The sequence below is a fragment of the Lontra canadensis genome, unplaced genomic scaffold (assembly GCF_010015895.1).
Source record: "Lontra canadensis isolate GAN:19392208 unplaced genomic scaffold, GSC_riverotter_1.0 scaffold26, whole genome shotgun sequence".
Classification (NCBI taxonomy): domain Eukaryota; kingdom Metazoa; phylum Chordata; class Mammalia; order Carnivora; family Mustelidae; genus Lontra; species Lontra canadensis.
The window spans coordinates 4,292,257-4,309,821 of NW_022631020.1; the positions used below are offsets into that span (position 1 = coordinate 4,292,257).

The 17,565-nt window shown below is 41.5% G+C and overlaps 1 protein-coding gene across 3 annotated transcripts in view; it reads right to left on the minus strand.

The window, feature by feature from the left end:
• Nucleotides 1-5,247: 5,247 nt before the first annotated feature.
• The window catches only part of GPC6 (glypican 6), a 1,087,460-nt gene continuing 1,075,142 nt past the window's right edge, over nucleotides 5,248-17,565 (minus strand). For 2 of the 3 annotated variants that reach the window (XM_032864158.1, XM_032864157.1), the window contains 2 exons: nucleotides 13,390-13,565; nucleotides 5,248-9,705 (listed from right to left, as the gene is read on the minus strand). In XM_032864158.1, the coding sequence (XP_032720049.1) occupies nucleotides 9,503-9,705; nucleotides 13,390-13,565 (379 nt within the window). In that variant the 3' untranslated portion in view covers nucleotides 5,248-9,502. Of the gene's footprint in view, nucleotides 9,706-12,782; nucleotides 12,910-13,389; nucleotides 13,566-17,565 lie in introns of those variants that run through there. The other variant, XM_032864159.1, reaches the window with a different exon arrangement.

Here is a 17,565-nt window from a genome sequence, read left to right on the forward strand (position 1 = left end):
TCGTGAGGGGAGAAGAGTATGTATTCATATTTATTCATTCAACGTACCATAGTTCCTCTGTGATTTCTTTTTCTTTTCCCCCATTTCTTTTATCTTTTGTTAACCAGTTCTCTTTCCACAGCACCCCTTTGCCTGTCTCTTCACTCCCACGGTGCTCACTGGGAGCCCTTATCACCACGCTCGTTATAGTGATTTTACAGTCAGCCGCTATGAATTTGTTTGGTATTCCCCCCTTTATACGAGACCCTGCACTTCTTGGGAACAGGGTGTAAGTATTCTGGTTTATTTACTTATTTATCTTTATTATGGTAAAAAAATACATAGCATAAAGTTTACCATCTTAATAATTTTTAAGTGTACAGTACAGTAGTGGTAACTCCATGTGCACTGTTGCTTAACAGAACTTTAGAACGTTTGCAAAACTCAAACTCTATGTTCGTTGAGCAACACTCTCCTTTGCCCTTCCTCCAGCCCCTGGCAACCAGCATTCTATTTCCTGTTTCTAAGAGCCTGACAGAGTTAAATGCCCCATAAAAGTAGAACATGCTACTTTTTCATCTTTTTGTGACTGACCCATTTCACTTGGCATAATGTCTTCAAGATTCATCTGTGTTGTAGCATATGACAGGACTTCCTTCTCTTTCTTTCTTTCTTTTTAATTTAAATTCAGTTAGCCAACATATTGTTTCAGATGTAGTGTTCAATGATTCATCAGTTGTGTATAACACCCAGTGCTCATCACATCATGTGCCCTCCGTAATGCCCATCACCCTGTTACTCCATCCCCCCAACCACCTCCACAGCCCTCAATTTGTTTCCCAGAGTCAGGAGTCTCTCATGTTTGTCCCCTTCTCTGATTTCTTCCCATTCAGTTTTTTAAATTATTCATTCATCCATTGAGGGATACCTAGTTGTCATCTACCTCTTGGTTATTGTGAATAATGCTGCAGTGAACATGGGAATGTTAATATCTCTTCAAGATCCTGCTCTCAATTCTGGTTGGTATTGCTGAGTAATACGTTAATTCTATGTTTAGATATTTTAAGGAAAAAATCACACTCTTCTTCCATAGTGTTTTCCATGGTGGGTCTACCATTTTCCATTACCACCAACAGTGCACAAGGGTTCCAACTTCCTGCATCCTCACCAATGTTGTTATCGTCCATTTTTATTTTTTTATTTTTTTGGAGAGTGGCCATCCTACTGGGTATGAGGTAGTAGCTCATTGTGGTTTTGATTTTCATTTCCCTGTTGATTAATGATGTTGAGCATGTTTTCATAGATTGTTGGACTTTCTCTGGAATTTTTTTTTTTTTTAAGGACACATACAGTGAAGGCTCAGGAATGGTCAGATAAATGTAGGGAGCATCATGTATTTTAAATGGCAGTGGATTTCTATTCTTTTCTCTTTCTTCATTTTACCTCCTCCGTTCAAGGTATATTGGCCTCCCTGCTCATGAGGTACAAGGAGGTGAAATATAGGATTGCTTCAAAGGAAGAAATTTTAAATGAAAGAAAGTCTTTTTTACTTCTTTTCTAGAGAAATCATTTTGCTTGCACTTTCCTCATGGCTCATGCTCTCTGTCTATGGACATAATATTCAATATAAAATTTTCTCTTTTACATTAAAAAAGAAAAGAGATATCCTTAAGCTCAAAAACAAATAAATGCATAGAACCTGGGCTTATCTTTGGCATAGAAAATTTGCCTTAACGTGCTCATTCACAAGAAATGGTTCAAATAAAAAGCAATAAAATCAGTACCATGTCACTAACAAGCTTTTAATAAAGCCATTCCGGTGACATTTCTTTGGCTTAATATAATTTGGGGACATCTAATTTTTCACGTGCAGGAACTCAGTCTGTGCTAATTTACAATTTGTGATTCAGGATAAGAGATGAATTGGAAGACTGTTAGGGTATCATCCTACCAGACGTGGGTTCCTGTGGCTGAGCTACTGGGCTGGTTGTGTAAATTAGCAAGAGGCGGATAAAAGGCCAAATGATTTCCATCAGATCATTTAAGATTTGGGTGGATTCGGTGTGAGACAAAGTAAAAGAGAAAAGGGTGAGTAGACATACTGAGAAGACCACAATAGCTTCTCTGATCTGTAAAATAAGGGTAGTAATTCCTGCCTACTTCATGGAGGTATGGAAAAGATTATGAAAGAAAATGAGTTAAAAGTGCCCTTTGGGGTGAAATGCTTTATGTAAAGATATGTAAATATCTTGAAAGAGAAATAGAGTTTTGTAGACAAACTTTTCTCTGATTTGACATTCACCTAGCTTTATGAAATGTCTAAAGAGTACCTTTTTAAGAGGGATGAAAATCTGTCATCAATAACCCCAGTTCTCTCAGGGAAGGGGGCAGTGGCATGAGGTGGGATCCAACAACAAAAGGAGTTTTTCTTCCTCCTTTCTTCCTCCTTCCATGAGGAAGAAAGGCACAAGGGTGCCCTGCGCTTTGGTCTTAACTGTGAACATGATCACCAGGACTTTGATTAGGTTGTATCTTCAATGTCATAGACTTCACAAGACCTTGCAGCCGTCCGTGTGGTCAACAAAGCAGCGCAACTAGTGGTCTGTTTGAACGGACTACTTGCTGGATTGTTTTGGTTTATGTTTAAGGTCTATTTGACCACCTGAACAGATAAATAAGTGATAGAGAAGGCTAATGTATGGGAGGAACCCCTGAGAATTGGATGTGGAGGACTTGCTTTCTGGGAAGATGATGCGTAAGCCAAATCGACAAACAAAGGGAAAGCAGATTTGCTACCTATGTTCCTCCTTAGGCACCGAACTTTGGTTCACACTGGCCTTAAGTTCAAAACTATGCAGGAACCTGGAATCACTAATTTATTTACTTTGGATTTTAATTTAGAAAAAAACAAAACAAAACAAAACTGAATGTCACCAAATGGCGCTTCATCTCAGAATAAACTTTTAATATATAACCTCAGTGCAAGTATACATAAATGGATTCCTTTTCCCACGCTTGTTGCCAAGTCTCAGAACACCCTTGGATAATTTTCTTGTACTTATAATAAAACACCCAAATTATCCTTACATACTGCCACTTTTCTGCCTAGTTATTACAGATCTCGTTTCTTTTGGCCTCACCTAGGTGACTAGGCAAGTTAATCAAGCTCACTGAGATACATTTTATTCAGTATAAAGTGGGCATTATTATTCCTACATCATAGAAATCCTATAAAGATCAAGAAGATAAAGATCTTAGCCTAGTTCCTAGATAAAAGGTGCCTTAAAATATTCCCAAGTGCCACCCACAGGGCTGCTGCTTTAGGGATGAAGCCTTTTAGGGCTCTGGCTTTACCAGGTGGTAAAGGATCATGACTTATGGCTGCCATTCAGCTTCTCCCACCACCGACAGCTTCTCCCACCACCGACAGCTTCTCCCACCACCGACAGCTCACTTATTAGTCCACAGCCACATACAAAACCCCCAAAACCATTCCCGCACAGAATGTTTGCTTGTTCTCTGCCTGGAACTCTCTGCACTCAGGTCTGCACATGGCTGTCTCCGTCCTGTCATGAGCTCACAGCTCCAGTACCCCCTGGAGATCCTCTCCTGCAGACTCTCCCCTTAGTCCCTATCCCATTTCCTGTATTAGTTCCCTCATGGCACCGCTCCTTTCTGATGTCATCTTGTTTATTATTTACTTGTGTGTTGTCTGTCTCTCCCCTACCAGGATGTAAGTTGTCTGAGGGCAGAAATCTTGGTGTCTTGTTTTGACACCCAGAATTATTGCTCATTACACATCTTTTGAAAGAATGGATGACTATTATTGCCTAAGTCAATTTTCCCTTTTTTTTAAATCCACAGACGCTCTTTGCCGCTGAAGAGCAGATGGCTTTGTCTAGGGTAAACACTCGGACGCTTGCCTTGAATTGGTTTGTTCGTCTTTCTGCTTCTCTCCGAACATGAGCCCTCACAGGGTAAAATTTCTATTTTCTTGCTCTACTTTACGTTTCGAGGTAAACAAGAGAATGAACTCCTGAATCGAGCTATGAAGGCAGGCATCTAATTCCTCCTGGCTTCGCTGTGCGGCCCATTTATGAGCCAACAAAATATGTTTGGTCACATGTTTATGTAAACAAATAAATATGTCATGGAATGGAAAGGCATCCACACTAAATGAATTGTGAACGTCTGCTTGAATGGACAAACTTGTGGGTGCATCTTTCTAGCTCTCGAGCCAGAAACAATAATCCATGTCTAATTGTCTCTACTTAACAAATGGGTATTTTACAAAAATTAATGCCATCTTTCATATTTGTGAGTGTATTTTGACTATACCTCAGTCCATTTATTGAAAGAGCAAATTAAATATTGTTGTTACCTGATAAAAATCTCAGTGGTGGTTTTATTATTATTATTTTTTTTCCCCAAGACCATTTCGATGTTTTTCCTTTCCGTGAAATTGGGTTCAGTCGAATTCCAAATAAAATTTGTTATATTCTGGTTTTATATGGAATTATTCTAAAGTTTCTTAATTCTTTTGTAGAAATCACTTTTTCCATTAGAAACCAAAATAGTTATAATGTGAACTAAATTAAAATATTGCTTATGGTTATGCTTATGGTTAAAGATTGTAAGTCTTGATAAATTTATTTATACGGTTTCCTTTATTTAAAAGAGCATTCTTGAAATAAGTGATGTATTTGTAGTAACCATGGTTAATTGTTGTAGAGAATGAATCATTTCCAACTGGTGGTTTTGATAACCAGTGATCAGCACCTTGAGCAGGTTAAGCACAGAATAGGAGTTTAATAAATATCTGTTAAATGAATCTTTAGCATGTCATACAATATTTAGCATTCCTGATAGCATGGAAATTTTCAGAAATAAAAAAAAATCAATGCAATTTGCTGAATTTGGAAATGGTTAGCCTTTTCACATATTATCTTATTTTTCTCACCTCATTGCTAAAGTATTGACATCAGTTCTCAAGCCACTAAATTTTATCTCCGAGAAGAAACCAATACAAAAGGAGAAAGATAGAGTATCCTCCAGACACATTTGGGAAACTCTTAAATGTTCCAAAGTTCTAAAAGTTCATGATTTCAAAAGCCAAGTATATTTAGGAGAGTGGTGCTGATTTAATCTATGGTTCTTTTTCTTTCTTTTAATATTGCAGTTTCTAAAAAGCTCTCAAACAAAGAGAAATTAAAAAACTCTGAAATGTAGGCTATGACAATAATTAAGAAAATGCAGAAAGGGCACTGGTAGATTTTTAAAAACTATTTTAATACAAGATTAATAGCAATTTTCTATCCAAATCAGAAATGAAAAATCTTAACCCAAGTAATATCTATTTGACAGTCACATAAAATTTTAGGTTTGATTGGTGCACACATTTTTTTCCTGCATATATATTACGCATATGCACACAGAGACCTCACTGTTATCTGTCTTCAGGTGTCTTCTCATGGAAGTACCTCATTACAAGGCAATGTCAAAGATTCCAGTAACTATTCAACTTTGAATGAGGTTCAAATTGCCCCAGGCTAGGCTGAATCCCACACCATGGCAAACCGTGATGCAGCAAGGTTCCAGAATGCATACAAATCAATACTCTGTTTGTATAACTTGGCCTGAAACTAAACACTGGCTAATGTCTCCACCAAGGAGAACACGTTGCAAATGTTTAAGCCATGGTCTCCTTTACTCTTCTCTTGGCAAAGCTAAACGGTTCCCCCCACTCCCCCCCCCACACCCTCTTTTAAGTTAAAAGTCAGGTCTATTAGTGACTGTAAGTAAATAAAAATGAGTTTGTATTTCTGCAAGTTTTGGAGAAGTCAAAACTTACATTTGCTAATACTTCCACCTTTAATCAAACCACCTGATAATTAGCCTTGCAAAGAGAAGCAATAAAAGAATCACAACTCAGGAATTTGCTAAGTTTCTATTCCTCCTTGGGGACCTTAGTTGGTGTTCAGTGTGTAGCCAAAACATGTATGTAATGGCTAAAGCATTAAAGTAGGCTAATGTCTGCAGCAGGGAATATAAATTAAATATCAGGGTTCTGTGTCCAATAATATTTTCAATGCATTTGATTTATAGAATGTTACTTTTACAATTACTACTTAATAGTGTTTTTCAGTGTAGACAAAGTTGTATTTCTTATCCCTTACAATGAAAGCAGATAATACCAGTTACTTCTCTGGATCAATCACCGTAAGAGAGTCTGATTGCTAGAGCTAACGTTGTTCTATGATGGTGGTCGTCACAGTACCCCCTCGACCGTCATTAAGGTGACAGAAGTCTGTCATGGCTACCCTTTGAGACAGAACCATAAGCAGAGCTCTAACTCATGAATTTGCAACTCATTCTTCTCTGCTAAAGACTTTAGCCTCTGTTTAGCTTTTGCTGTAACATATACAAAGTATAATATACACCAGTTACAGACGTGTATTTCTGTTAGAAAAATACATATTATAACTAAAGAACATGTAAAGAGAGGCACTTCAATAAAGCTAAGTGTTTGCGGTCATGAGCGTCACCCAACAATTTCTAGTGTCTGATTTCAGTGAGCCCATTCCTCCCTACTCCTAACAGAGGTTGTGATGTGATTAGAGAATTTAGGGAACATCAAAGTAAATGAGGGCAGATTGGGAGACATAACGGAGCATCGTTCCATCCCCAATCGCTATGTTGAGACGAGAGAAATTAACGTGGCAGGGGGTGGGGGAGAGGAGGAATGTTGGAATACTTACCAAAATGGGATAACTAGATTAACTAGATTAGACTCAATCCTTTAGGACAGAAAACAAGTCTCACGTTACATTGGTCTGAAAACCATACAACATAGTCGGATGATGATAAAAATTAGGAAGTGCAATTTGAATAATATTTTGACCACATCCATGCAGGGGACGAATATTGTGGCATCATTAACTGAGAGTCATTTCAGCTCTCTGCCTGGCTCGTACAGATCACTGTATCTCACCAATAGGAGTAATATCGATCATGAAGGTGTTGAGACAAATGAAGCAGGCGTGTATATGTTATCTGTGTGTTTAGTGTATATGGAGCATGGGTTCACATTCATTAATATGATGTGTATTTATACACTTGCACAAAGCCTTTTGGGGGTGAGAGCAGAGAGGAAACAAGGCATTCTGATTGATTTCACAGAAGACAATGCAGAACTATTGAAAAAAGGAAAGACTTGGAGTTTAAAGCCATAAAAATAAGTTATTACTCAAATATTCCGGAAAATCAAGATTGATTTAATTTGTATTGCACCTTAATTATTGGAGAAAAGACAATACTGATCTCTGAACAATGAAATGGGCAACGTAAATGATTGGTCCTCCATAGAGATCTTTTCTGAATGATTGGTGATAGGAAGCTGAAGTCTGGCAGTGAAATGGATGGTTTTCTAGAAGTATGTAATGCTGAATCAGATTAGGTGTTAATTTCATGAAGATTTAAATGAAAAGATGCCACAAAGTCTCTCAGAATCCTACTTCTTATATTTCTTTAGGCATCAAATAGCCATAGATGCTTCTGAATACTTTGAAGTTTTGCAAAAGTGCTCAAATGTACTTAATACTATTGTGACACATGTGTTCTACTTAAATGTGACGACTAAATCAATAACTAATTATAATTTTGATGAGAGTGAAGATCGAAAAAAAATACCATTTACATGCCATTTCTGCCAATGGGTTAAATAAAATGTGACTGGCATATGGTGGTGTCTCGAAACATTACTTTTCTCAACCCCAGATCATCATCAAAACCAAGAAACACATGGAGAGCCAACTGTGTGAATAAAGCCCCAGTTTGGTTTATTTTGCTTCTCTCTACCACGGGGAGCATAGGGCCTGGCTTTGGTACACTTGGAGGGTCAGTTAGGCTTGTGGCTCTAAAGTTGCCTCTTGAGTTAGGTCCCATGTCCAAGTGCCAAGCGGGAATCCTAGGCTGAAGGTGTCCGTGGAAGCAACAGTTTTGCACGTACACCACATTCTATGGTTTCCATTACCAGGACAGTCCTGCATGCCCATGGCTGCCCCCGCGAGCCTGGTACCATCCGGAGCACCCAGGACAAAGCACGCTCATGCAAAAAAGGGTGTGCCCTGGCAAACTTTTAAGAAACGGACAGTTAGATACATAAAAAGTTCTCTTTCTTGATTCTTGGTGCTCACAGATCGTTGAGGAATCCCTTCTCTGAGCAGCACAAAACAAGAAGAGGTGGTTGACAAAACATTTTCGTTACAAAGGTGTGTCAACCCTGAGCTTGGAATTAAGAAGTTAAAATCTGTGATTTATATATATAGAGATATAAAAATAGATGATCATACTAAGACTAAAAAAGTGAAAGAAATCTCCATGTCAATACTATATATATATATATTTTTTTTTTTTGTCTTGATAGTTTTTGTTGTGAGTTATTTTGTAAGAGAATGCCCTTGTAATGCAGAAACCAACTGACACAAAGCAAACCGTTAAATATGAAAACTCACTATGGATCTAATTGCTTATAAGTTCATCAAAAGAGCTCTTATTCTGAGACAGTAATGAGCACAGGGGCAGAAACGTCAAATCAATGTCCAACCTGTGGCTAAAGCAAAGCCATTGTATCACTGAAGATTATTTCCAATTCAGATCCTTAAGGAAGATGAATGGATGGAAATATCCACTAGTCCCTGGAGATGAAAAGAAAAATCTGTGCCAATTGGATACAGGGGACAGACACTAAGAGAATTAAGGAAAATGGTGCCATCATTGTAATTGACATTGGCCAAGGTGAGAGAGAGGTGCTGGGTTGTGGCAATTTTACTCCCCTATTAACGATGGAGTTCTAATTTTAGTATCGGTACCCACGAATCAGTTTGGTATTGTGTGGCTAGAGTTCAAGATGGTACCTCCAAGACAACACTGTATTTTCACCACATTAAACAAACAAAAATAAATCTCAAACTTTCTCCCTCAAAGCATTTCGTAAACCCGATTTATCACAGAAAATCTTACACTGGGCGTCGGCGGGTGATGCTGAACTTAACAGTGTTAAAGCTCTTTTGTTTTTCTCTCTTGTTGGCTCCTTTGTTGAAAATGCGGTTGTCTTGGGGGGTTTGGCCTGATTTACAAGGAAAATTATTTTCTTCCCGCCTTTTTCTTTTCTTTTAAACGGGAAAAAGAAAAAAAAAAAACTCACAACATGAGATTCCTTTACTTACTTCTGCAGCATAAAAGCAAATGAAGGTAAGAAAATCTCCTGGTACGAAAGATTTGAGTAAGAATTCTCTAGAATAAACAAGGTCCCCACAGAGAGCGGAAGGAAAGAGGAAGCAGTTCAGTCTGGCACCCAGTACTCTTTGGGCAAACAGAAAGGGAGGCAGAGTGCAGTCCTGTCTCTTCTCATAGAAAACATTAAGTTTTTGTGGCATGGTCCATTGTCCGAGAGTGTAAGAAAAGAAGTGAGTTGGCCATTCGGATAGCTAAAATGCAGTTTCTTCTGACCAAAAACCCAGGATTATCTGCACAGTCTCTGCAGTGCCAGGACGATGCAGACCAGAGATCCTGAGAGCAGGGATGGGCCGAGCTGGGCTGCCGAAGAGTCCACCTCTCTCCGGTCGGGGTCCACCGCAGGGGCCTCTGTCGTGACGAACTCAAACTCCGTGGGACATACGTCATCCATGCACCCACTGCCGCTGCCTGAGCCGCTGGATTCATCGCCTGGTGGGGGTGCATCGAGAAAGAGAGTTAGACCAGGACTAGGATGGAGTGGGGGCGCCCACCAGATTTGGGTCTGGCGGTGGAAGGGGACATCCCACCGCCCTCCCGACCCTCACCCCAGTGGGTCTGATGTCAGCGGGCAGGTTTGTGATGGGCGGGCAGAGCTGACCAGAATAAATATCTGAGACACAGGGCTATGCATCCTGGACCCGATGAGGATCCATCTCTACCATGTTGGCATTCGAGAGGTATTTATTCTGGCTGATGTTTAAGTTCCTTTAAGATACTCCGTCCATTGCTCTTTTGGTACCCTGGGGCCATTGTCATCAGCAGATAGCATGCTTTGCTCAAGGATTTTGAAATGAGGTTTAAAGCAAAGAACACGGCTAAGTAGGGAGTTTGAGCCACAGGAGTGTGTAGTTGTGAAAAGCACATATTATTATGACTTTGTGGCTCCTTGATTCCACCTTTGTTCTCCTCTAAGAGTGAGGATGAACTCTGTCTCCACCGACTTCTCCCTCTGACCCCCGGGGTTGGCGACTGTGGCCAGCTGGTTGTATTTGCTGGGGCCATAACCCAAGAATAGTTTTTACATTTTCAAGTGCTAAAAAAAAAATCGAACGAGAAATTGTATTTTGTGAAGTATGAGTAGAGTGTGTGCGAAATTGACACATCAGCGTCCATGGGAGACATCATACTGGACACGGCCACCCCCGCCCCCCGCTTCTGCATTGTCTCATTCTGCATTCAAAGCTGAACCTATTGCATATCTGGCTTTTGACAGAAAAGGTTTGCCATTCCTGCTTGAAAACTTCTGAGCTTGCTCTAGTCCCACCTCTTACTGCTTGGTTCCTTCCTGTTTCACAAACCCTGTGTCTCAGACCTGGGTCCCAGTTTGGTCTCCATCAATTTCTAGCTGTGTGAAAGGACTTATCACCCTTTGCAATTGTTGTATTAACTTGCTTGTTTTTCTTTGTCCCCTGTGAGAGTGGACGCTTGTGGAGGGTAGAGACTTTGTGTGGTGTATACCGTTCACTTCTGTATCCCCATTGCCTTTAGCGGTCCCTGGCATGCAGCAGGTGCACGAAAGTTACTTGCTGAATAATTAAATGTGCTTTGGGAAGTTTCCTCGACTCCTGTCCGTTTCCTTATCTCAACAGATGCAGACAATAGCATTTACAGGAAGAGTATGTAGGAAGCCATTCTGGTGAAATGCGTGAGGGCACCAAACCCACTGCTTGCCATGATGCCTGATGGGGGAAAAAATATGGTTCCTACAACAAAGTGGACCTAGATTTTAACCTGCTGTTTTTTTCTTTAAGTGAACGAGGGCAAGCTGGTTTCTTTAGGTGAACAATGGCTCTGCTTCCTCAGCTGTAAAAATGAGAGTGTTCCTATATGTTTCATAGGGTGGTTAGGAGTTATAACGGAAATAATGTGCCTGGGAGGAATGAGGAAGCTATAAACCTGGTAATGATAATTTACTATTTCCTCCACTTGCTCAAAGATTCATTCAATAGACCTAAATTCCTCACTGTTGGCCTGAAACAAGGATGGGCTTGTTGCGTGCCTCCCCGAATACTGGCGCCATCTTGGGTGCTAGATGTCACATAAGTAAGGCCAAAGTAATGCAGGGTCTCCTCTACCGTCCCCCTGAATAAGCAAGGCATAGCTCGGCACAATTCTTCTGCTTCTTCTTCTTCTTCTTCTTCTTCTTCTTCTTCTTCTTCTTCTTCTTTTTTTAAACAGGACATCTAAATATCAGGTAAGATCACTTGAATACACTATAGCAGGTTCTTAACATTTTCTCGGATTTATCGTTAGTGGCCTTTACAAGGAGGAAAATGCCCATTAATTAAATTCAGAGATTCCAGAACTGCTGAGGGAATTGTTCTTAACACTGGTATTATGAACAAGAAGTAATATAACCTTTACAAAGATATTATTAAAGTGATTTAGAATATTAAAACTGTGGTAAGCAAATAATGACAGGAGATTCCAGCTGAGGAAAATAATGGCCCTGTCTCTTTCTGAAAAGGAGTCAGAAAGGCTGGAGTTTCAGGGGTGATTTTTTAAAATGCCAAAAGCAGGAAGGGTGATGATGGCTGTGAGATGTGATAATGGTTTATAGGATAGACACTGTCCTAAAATAGGGGACCAAATATGGGGCTTGGGTTAGAGCTAAGTGAGGCTCTTAAGTGTTGTTAATTTTTATTTTCTTGTTGGGGGAAGTGGAGCACGATCTCTCCTTAAGGACATTCCCTAAGCTTTGCAGACTGACATGTATATAACCTCTTTAGGTCAGAGAGAAGAGAGAACCAAGGCCAACCTCAACTAATTCTTACATTATCTTGAATTATTTATTCCTATAGTCACTCTCCCAATAATAAAGCATTTCATGAGACAGAGAGGACGATGCTGCTCTCAGAAGAGCAAAACTAAGGAGTGAGCAGGGGAGAAGCAGCAAAGGCCCTCGTGGAAGGTTCTCTTCTGAAGAGGGAAGACGAGGTTTCGTGAAGAGGAGAAATAATAGGAGAAATGTGACAGCAATAAAGTCTACGGGGTTGGCAATTATCCTGCATTTAGAAAATTAATTTTTGAGTTATTTAAAATGGAATGAAGCACTAAAAATTTTCTGCAGGGGACAACTCGGTAGGCTGATGGCTAAGACTTGGATGACTTAATGTCTTCCATCTGGAACTTGTTTCTTTCTATCTCATTAATTCAAGCACACAAGCATCATCTTTTGCTTCAGTGACCAAATTACAGACTCGCTGGTGACTGCACAACTTATGTTCAAGAAATCTTTTCCCAAGAACTCTGTGTAGGGATACATATCTTAAAAAAAAAAAAAATCCCAAAGCCATAAAGCAAAGTCTCCCCAATTTGTATAGTTATGCATCCTAAAACCATTTACACAACCCCCAAATTTCATTTAACACTCACTTAATAGTCTTTCCAATCACTTCTGATATTTTGTGAGGGCTAAAAAACTAGTCATGGGTCCTACTGCACTGGCATTTCATTATTTCTGTCAATATATCCAATACGAATGTCCATGGCTCATGCATGTGAGGGACTAGATAGAGGGAGAGCTCATGCAGTTGAATCCAGAACACATGAGATTTTATCTTGGGTCCTTCACAGATGGCCCCAAATGAACTTCCTGAAGACCCGGCCTCACAGGCTAGAATGCTTCTCATTCTATGGAAGAGAAATCTAAGACTCAAATAATTTGCTTAGGACCCCAGTCAGTAAGTGATAAAACCAAGAGTCCTGCCCTGCCTTGTCTGAGGAAGCTTTAGAACATTCTTCTTTTCATGGTTGGGGGAGAGGACAAGAGTTTGGGGCAGAGATATAAATGATGATGGGCGAAGGAGAAGATGAGAACATTGCTTCGTGGCTTGACCATGAATAGATCACCTGGCAGAGGAGACCCAAAGTTAGCTGGGGAGTGCCAAATGTAATCCAGTGAAACTATTCCTTAAGACCAGTTATGATTTTAGTAGAATCCTAAGCTTTGTTGGTCAGAGCTCTCTGTCCAAAGACTATTAACAGCTCTGCAGACCGGGGAAGCAGGACACAAGATTAAAGGTGCACACTGCTCTTTAAGAAAAAGTGGGGTATCATTGACAACCTATTTCTCACTGTGGAGGTTACTGGTACCCGTAAAGACTTCCTTACTTGTGTCCTGGAAGTTGACGTCATTGCCATTGTACGCGTTCTTTAGTTTGTTGGTCATCACACGTAGAGCCATGATCTGCTGCCTGATGAACGTGTCGGGCCGTGTGATGTCCACGTCAACCTCAGGGTTGTTAATCTGGTTGGTCAGCCCATCGTTCATGATCTCAGGCAAGTATCTGCGAGGCCGACAGGAAGAAAACAGATTAGCATGAGGTAGGAGGGGCCCAGTACCAGACTGTGCTGTGCTGTCTCTGACGGAGGGCCAGGACAGTGGACACACAATGGAGCTCGATTCCTGCAAAGAAAGACCAAAAATGAAAACAAGGAATAACTTTTCTCAGAGGGAGCTGTGGCTAAAAAGATGGTTTCAGGGTGCTTCCTAAAATGATCCTGAATTTGTAGGGAGGCTTGCCTACGAATGAATGTTCAAATGGGGACTTAGAGAAATTGTTTCTTAAAATTAACTACTTTCCTCCTCTAGCCCAAATGGTAGATACTGGAGTCAAGGGATCACTAGCTTCCTCTGCTCTCTGGTTAATTGTGCTGAGAATTGAACTTGTAAATTACCATGATCTTAGAGAATTCTCTTGTACGAGGATGCTCTCCCTCAGCTGAGGAGGCCTTACCTCTGACTTTAATCAGAAGAGACTTCTGGATATAAAAAACCACCTTTGGCAATTCGAGGTGTAGCCAGTGAGCCCTGGAAAGTCTGAGGTGCCCATTAGGGTTTTTGTTTTATCACCGCATGTAACAATATTCGATATTGGGCAAAACAGAAGGATAAAATCTAATGAATCTTTAATTCTTATGACTGGCAAATTTAGATTCATATTCTTTTAACTTGTACTAAAATTTTAGAACTGTCAGTCCTAAGAAGCCAACTGCCCAATCTGCCTGTGTGTGTTTATACCAGTGGAGACTAGAGATGGTGGGAAAGTGCCTAGAGCCCCCTCTGACTCCTCATGCTAATGACCCGCCCAGTCACAGCCCTCCTTCTCTCCTTCTCCAAGAAGTCCCTGCACCTGCTGCTTCTATCTCATTTCCTGTGGCTCTCCAGGAGTGCAGAGGGCACAGCGGCCTCACACCGACTTCGGGGCCTGCCTCTTCCTTTCCAATGCATCCTGCACCCATAATCTGACGACTCTTCACGAGCTATGGCTTTCATCATATGACTCTTCTGTCGGAAAACTTGGTGATAGTAGCTGATGTCTCCTGAGTACGTACCCTCAGGCACTGTGATAAGCACTTCACGTGTATTTTAGAATTCAGCCCCTTAGTGAATCCAAGAGCTATGTGCTCTTGTATATTCATTTTGCAAAAGAGAACACTGAGGCTGAGAGAGGATGGGTAACAGTGCAAAGTCGTGGAGTTAATGGATGGCAAAACCACGATCTGAGCCCAACAGGTCTAGTTTTAGAGCCCACGTGTCCAAACGGTGCACCGTACCGCCTGATTAATGACAAATGACAGTTTACATTTTATAGCTCGGCAATCAGAGCCATTTCCATCCCGTCTCTACTTTCTTATGCTGCAACCATCCCTCCAAGGGGCCCATCTTGCCCTGCAGAATCTGAAGCCTGTACACAGCTTATAATTACCTGTCCCACAGGCTTTCCTTGCCTGCAATGCACTTTCAAATTCAAGTCCCAAGTATCCTTAAAGACCCAGGTCAATCTTGGCTTTGTCTTGGAGATATTTTCCAGCTTTTAGGGACCTATGCATCCTTTTGGAGGGCTGCCATGTTCATCTGGGCTTTTTTTGGTGCAGTGCACAAAGTCACCCATGGAGGGAGGGAGTTGGGCTGAGATCCAGCTGGAATTCTCTGCCCACAAAGTGATGTCCCTGCAGGGCACCATTCACCTGAAGGGACACAATTTTCTTTTCTTTTTTTTTTTCCTTTTTGTTCTATTTGTTTTATTTTCGAAAATTTCAATGCATACCAAAGCACAGGCAAACCAAGGCCTGTCAGGGAGGGAGCCGAGGGAAGATACCCTGACTTCCCTCGTACCTCCTTCTGCTGCCTCCCATCAGCGGAAGCCAATGGAAGACAGTGGGCCAGAGGACCCAGTGGATGGAGTTTGCAGAGATCCTCATTCAGGGCATAGACCCAGGTGGAGGGATGAGGAGTGGATCTCAAGGGGAATCAGGATATCCAGAACAGGGACCCAACCGACTGGGGACAGCCCCACCTCAGAGCTATATCATCATTCCTCTACTGTGTTTACTATGATGGTTTGCAAGCTGAGAAAACCCCATTCCTCTATTTTGGCCTTCCTATTTACCTATACTTGTACGGTATGCTTATGTTTACAATTCTTCCCCTTCTGCGGGTTATTTTCCAAGTTCCAGAAACCGAAGGCTCTCTATCCATCAGCCTCCAAAAGAAGAAATGGAAATGTACAGAGATTTCTATAGTTAAGCCATTTTTCAGTTATTGAAATCTTAGGCATGATGTATTTGCGTATGAATTGGTTTATCCACTTTAAATCAGAGGTCCTCTGAATGAGCACCTTGTCTTCATCTATATCTTAAACAAGATCGACTTCACCACGTTCCCCACATAATGAATAATAAAACACACAGAGTGCATTGCACATTCTTTTCCATAAAGCTTCACGGTATTTGCTGCCCTTAAAAAAAAAAAATGTTCTAATGGAAATTTTTAAAAGTCACAGGACCGTCTCTCCGTAGTGTTGCCACAAAGCGTAACTTCTGTGCGGTTTTCCAATATGGCTGATACATTAATGAATTCTTGTTGGCTTCTGGGCTTGACTTCGAAAACCTGACATTGGGTTGACTGTTATTGACATCAATTATATGTGCTGGGCTCCACGAGCTCTACTTAATTACTAGAGCTCATTGGCATGAGCAGCAGCGAGGGCGGGCTAGCCTTTGCTGACCCAGGAGTTGAGAGTGGCCGGAAGGGGCCCGCTGGTCCTGGGGTTGCCCCCTCGACTCTTGGACAATCATTCCTGCAGCTGTACCTAGGCCGGGTCAGAGGAGGGCTTTGTTTCTTTCAGATGCTGTGCGCACTGCACGGCTCGCCGAGACTCATTTATCAGAAGCCGACTGCGAGAGCTTACATGGGAATGCTGCCCCTGGGAGTCTGAGCATCCAGGAACAATAAGAGACTGCCAAATCCACCCAGCCTCTAACTGTGCCCACTGATGCTCGGCTGCCTGCAATAAAAACAAGGAACAATGCACCCGTGTCCTCAGGAACCTTTTCTCCTTTCGCTGTACTCAAAGGGTAACTTTAGAGACAGTATGGAAACTTAAACCACAAGCACAGTTGAAAAAGAGAATGGCCATCTTGTCACTCCAGAGGTACACCCCGAGGCCAATTCTATGGATATCCAAAAGGCAGCTTGAGGGATGTGTAGAAGCCCAGGACGCGTGTTTGGTCTCTTTGTATAATGCTCGTGTCCTGAAGACACGGACGCCTCTTTGAGCCCCTGCTATTGTTTATTAGACTTTGCATCGGCTTCTTGGCCCGATGGCGTTCTAAGTTTGCACCATTACAGTTTGGGGAGACACGGGAAGGAAGCAGGATCTCAGCACAGAGAAGCCAGCTTCCCAGGCTGGATGCACATTTATCAGGGCAGGGAGAACCCAGAAATGAGCACAGATTGGAAGGTTGAATGAGGTGTCATGTTCTTTAATGGTTCATGCTCAGCGTGGCGAGGGGAGCCATCCAGGAACATTCTGAACCCATCCATGAGCGCGTTCTGGTTACCTTCTATTCTGCAAGAGAGATATAGGAGCTAGACCTTCAGTAGTTTTGCAGAATTACTTTTCTTCACGTCTGTTAGGGGCTGAATGTTTGTGTTCCCCTCAAGTTTACATGTTGAAAACCCAATGCCCAAGGGAATGGTTTTAGGAGGTGAGGGGTCTGGGAGGGAATCTGGGCATGAGGGCTCAGAAAAGAGACACGGAGGGCTAGCTTAGCCCTTGCATCATGTGAGGACACAATGAAAAATGGAAAAATCTGCAACCCGAAAGAGGGCTCTCACCGGACCAGGCTGGCACGCTGATGAACTTGGACTTCCAGCCTCCAGTTCCTAAGCTACCCAGATGTGGTATTTTGTTACAGCAGCTTGCATGGACTGAGACAGCATCTAATTTCATATCGTGGACATAGGCTTCCTTGATTATATCCACATGTTACAGCTGATCA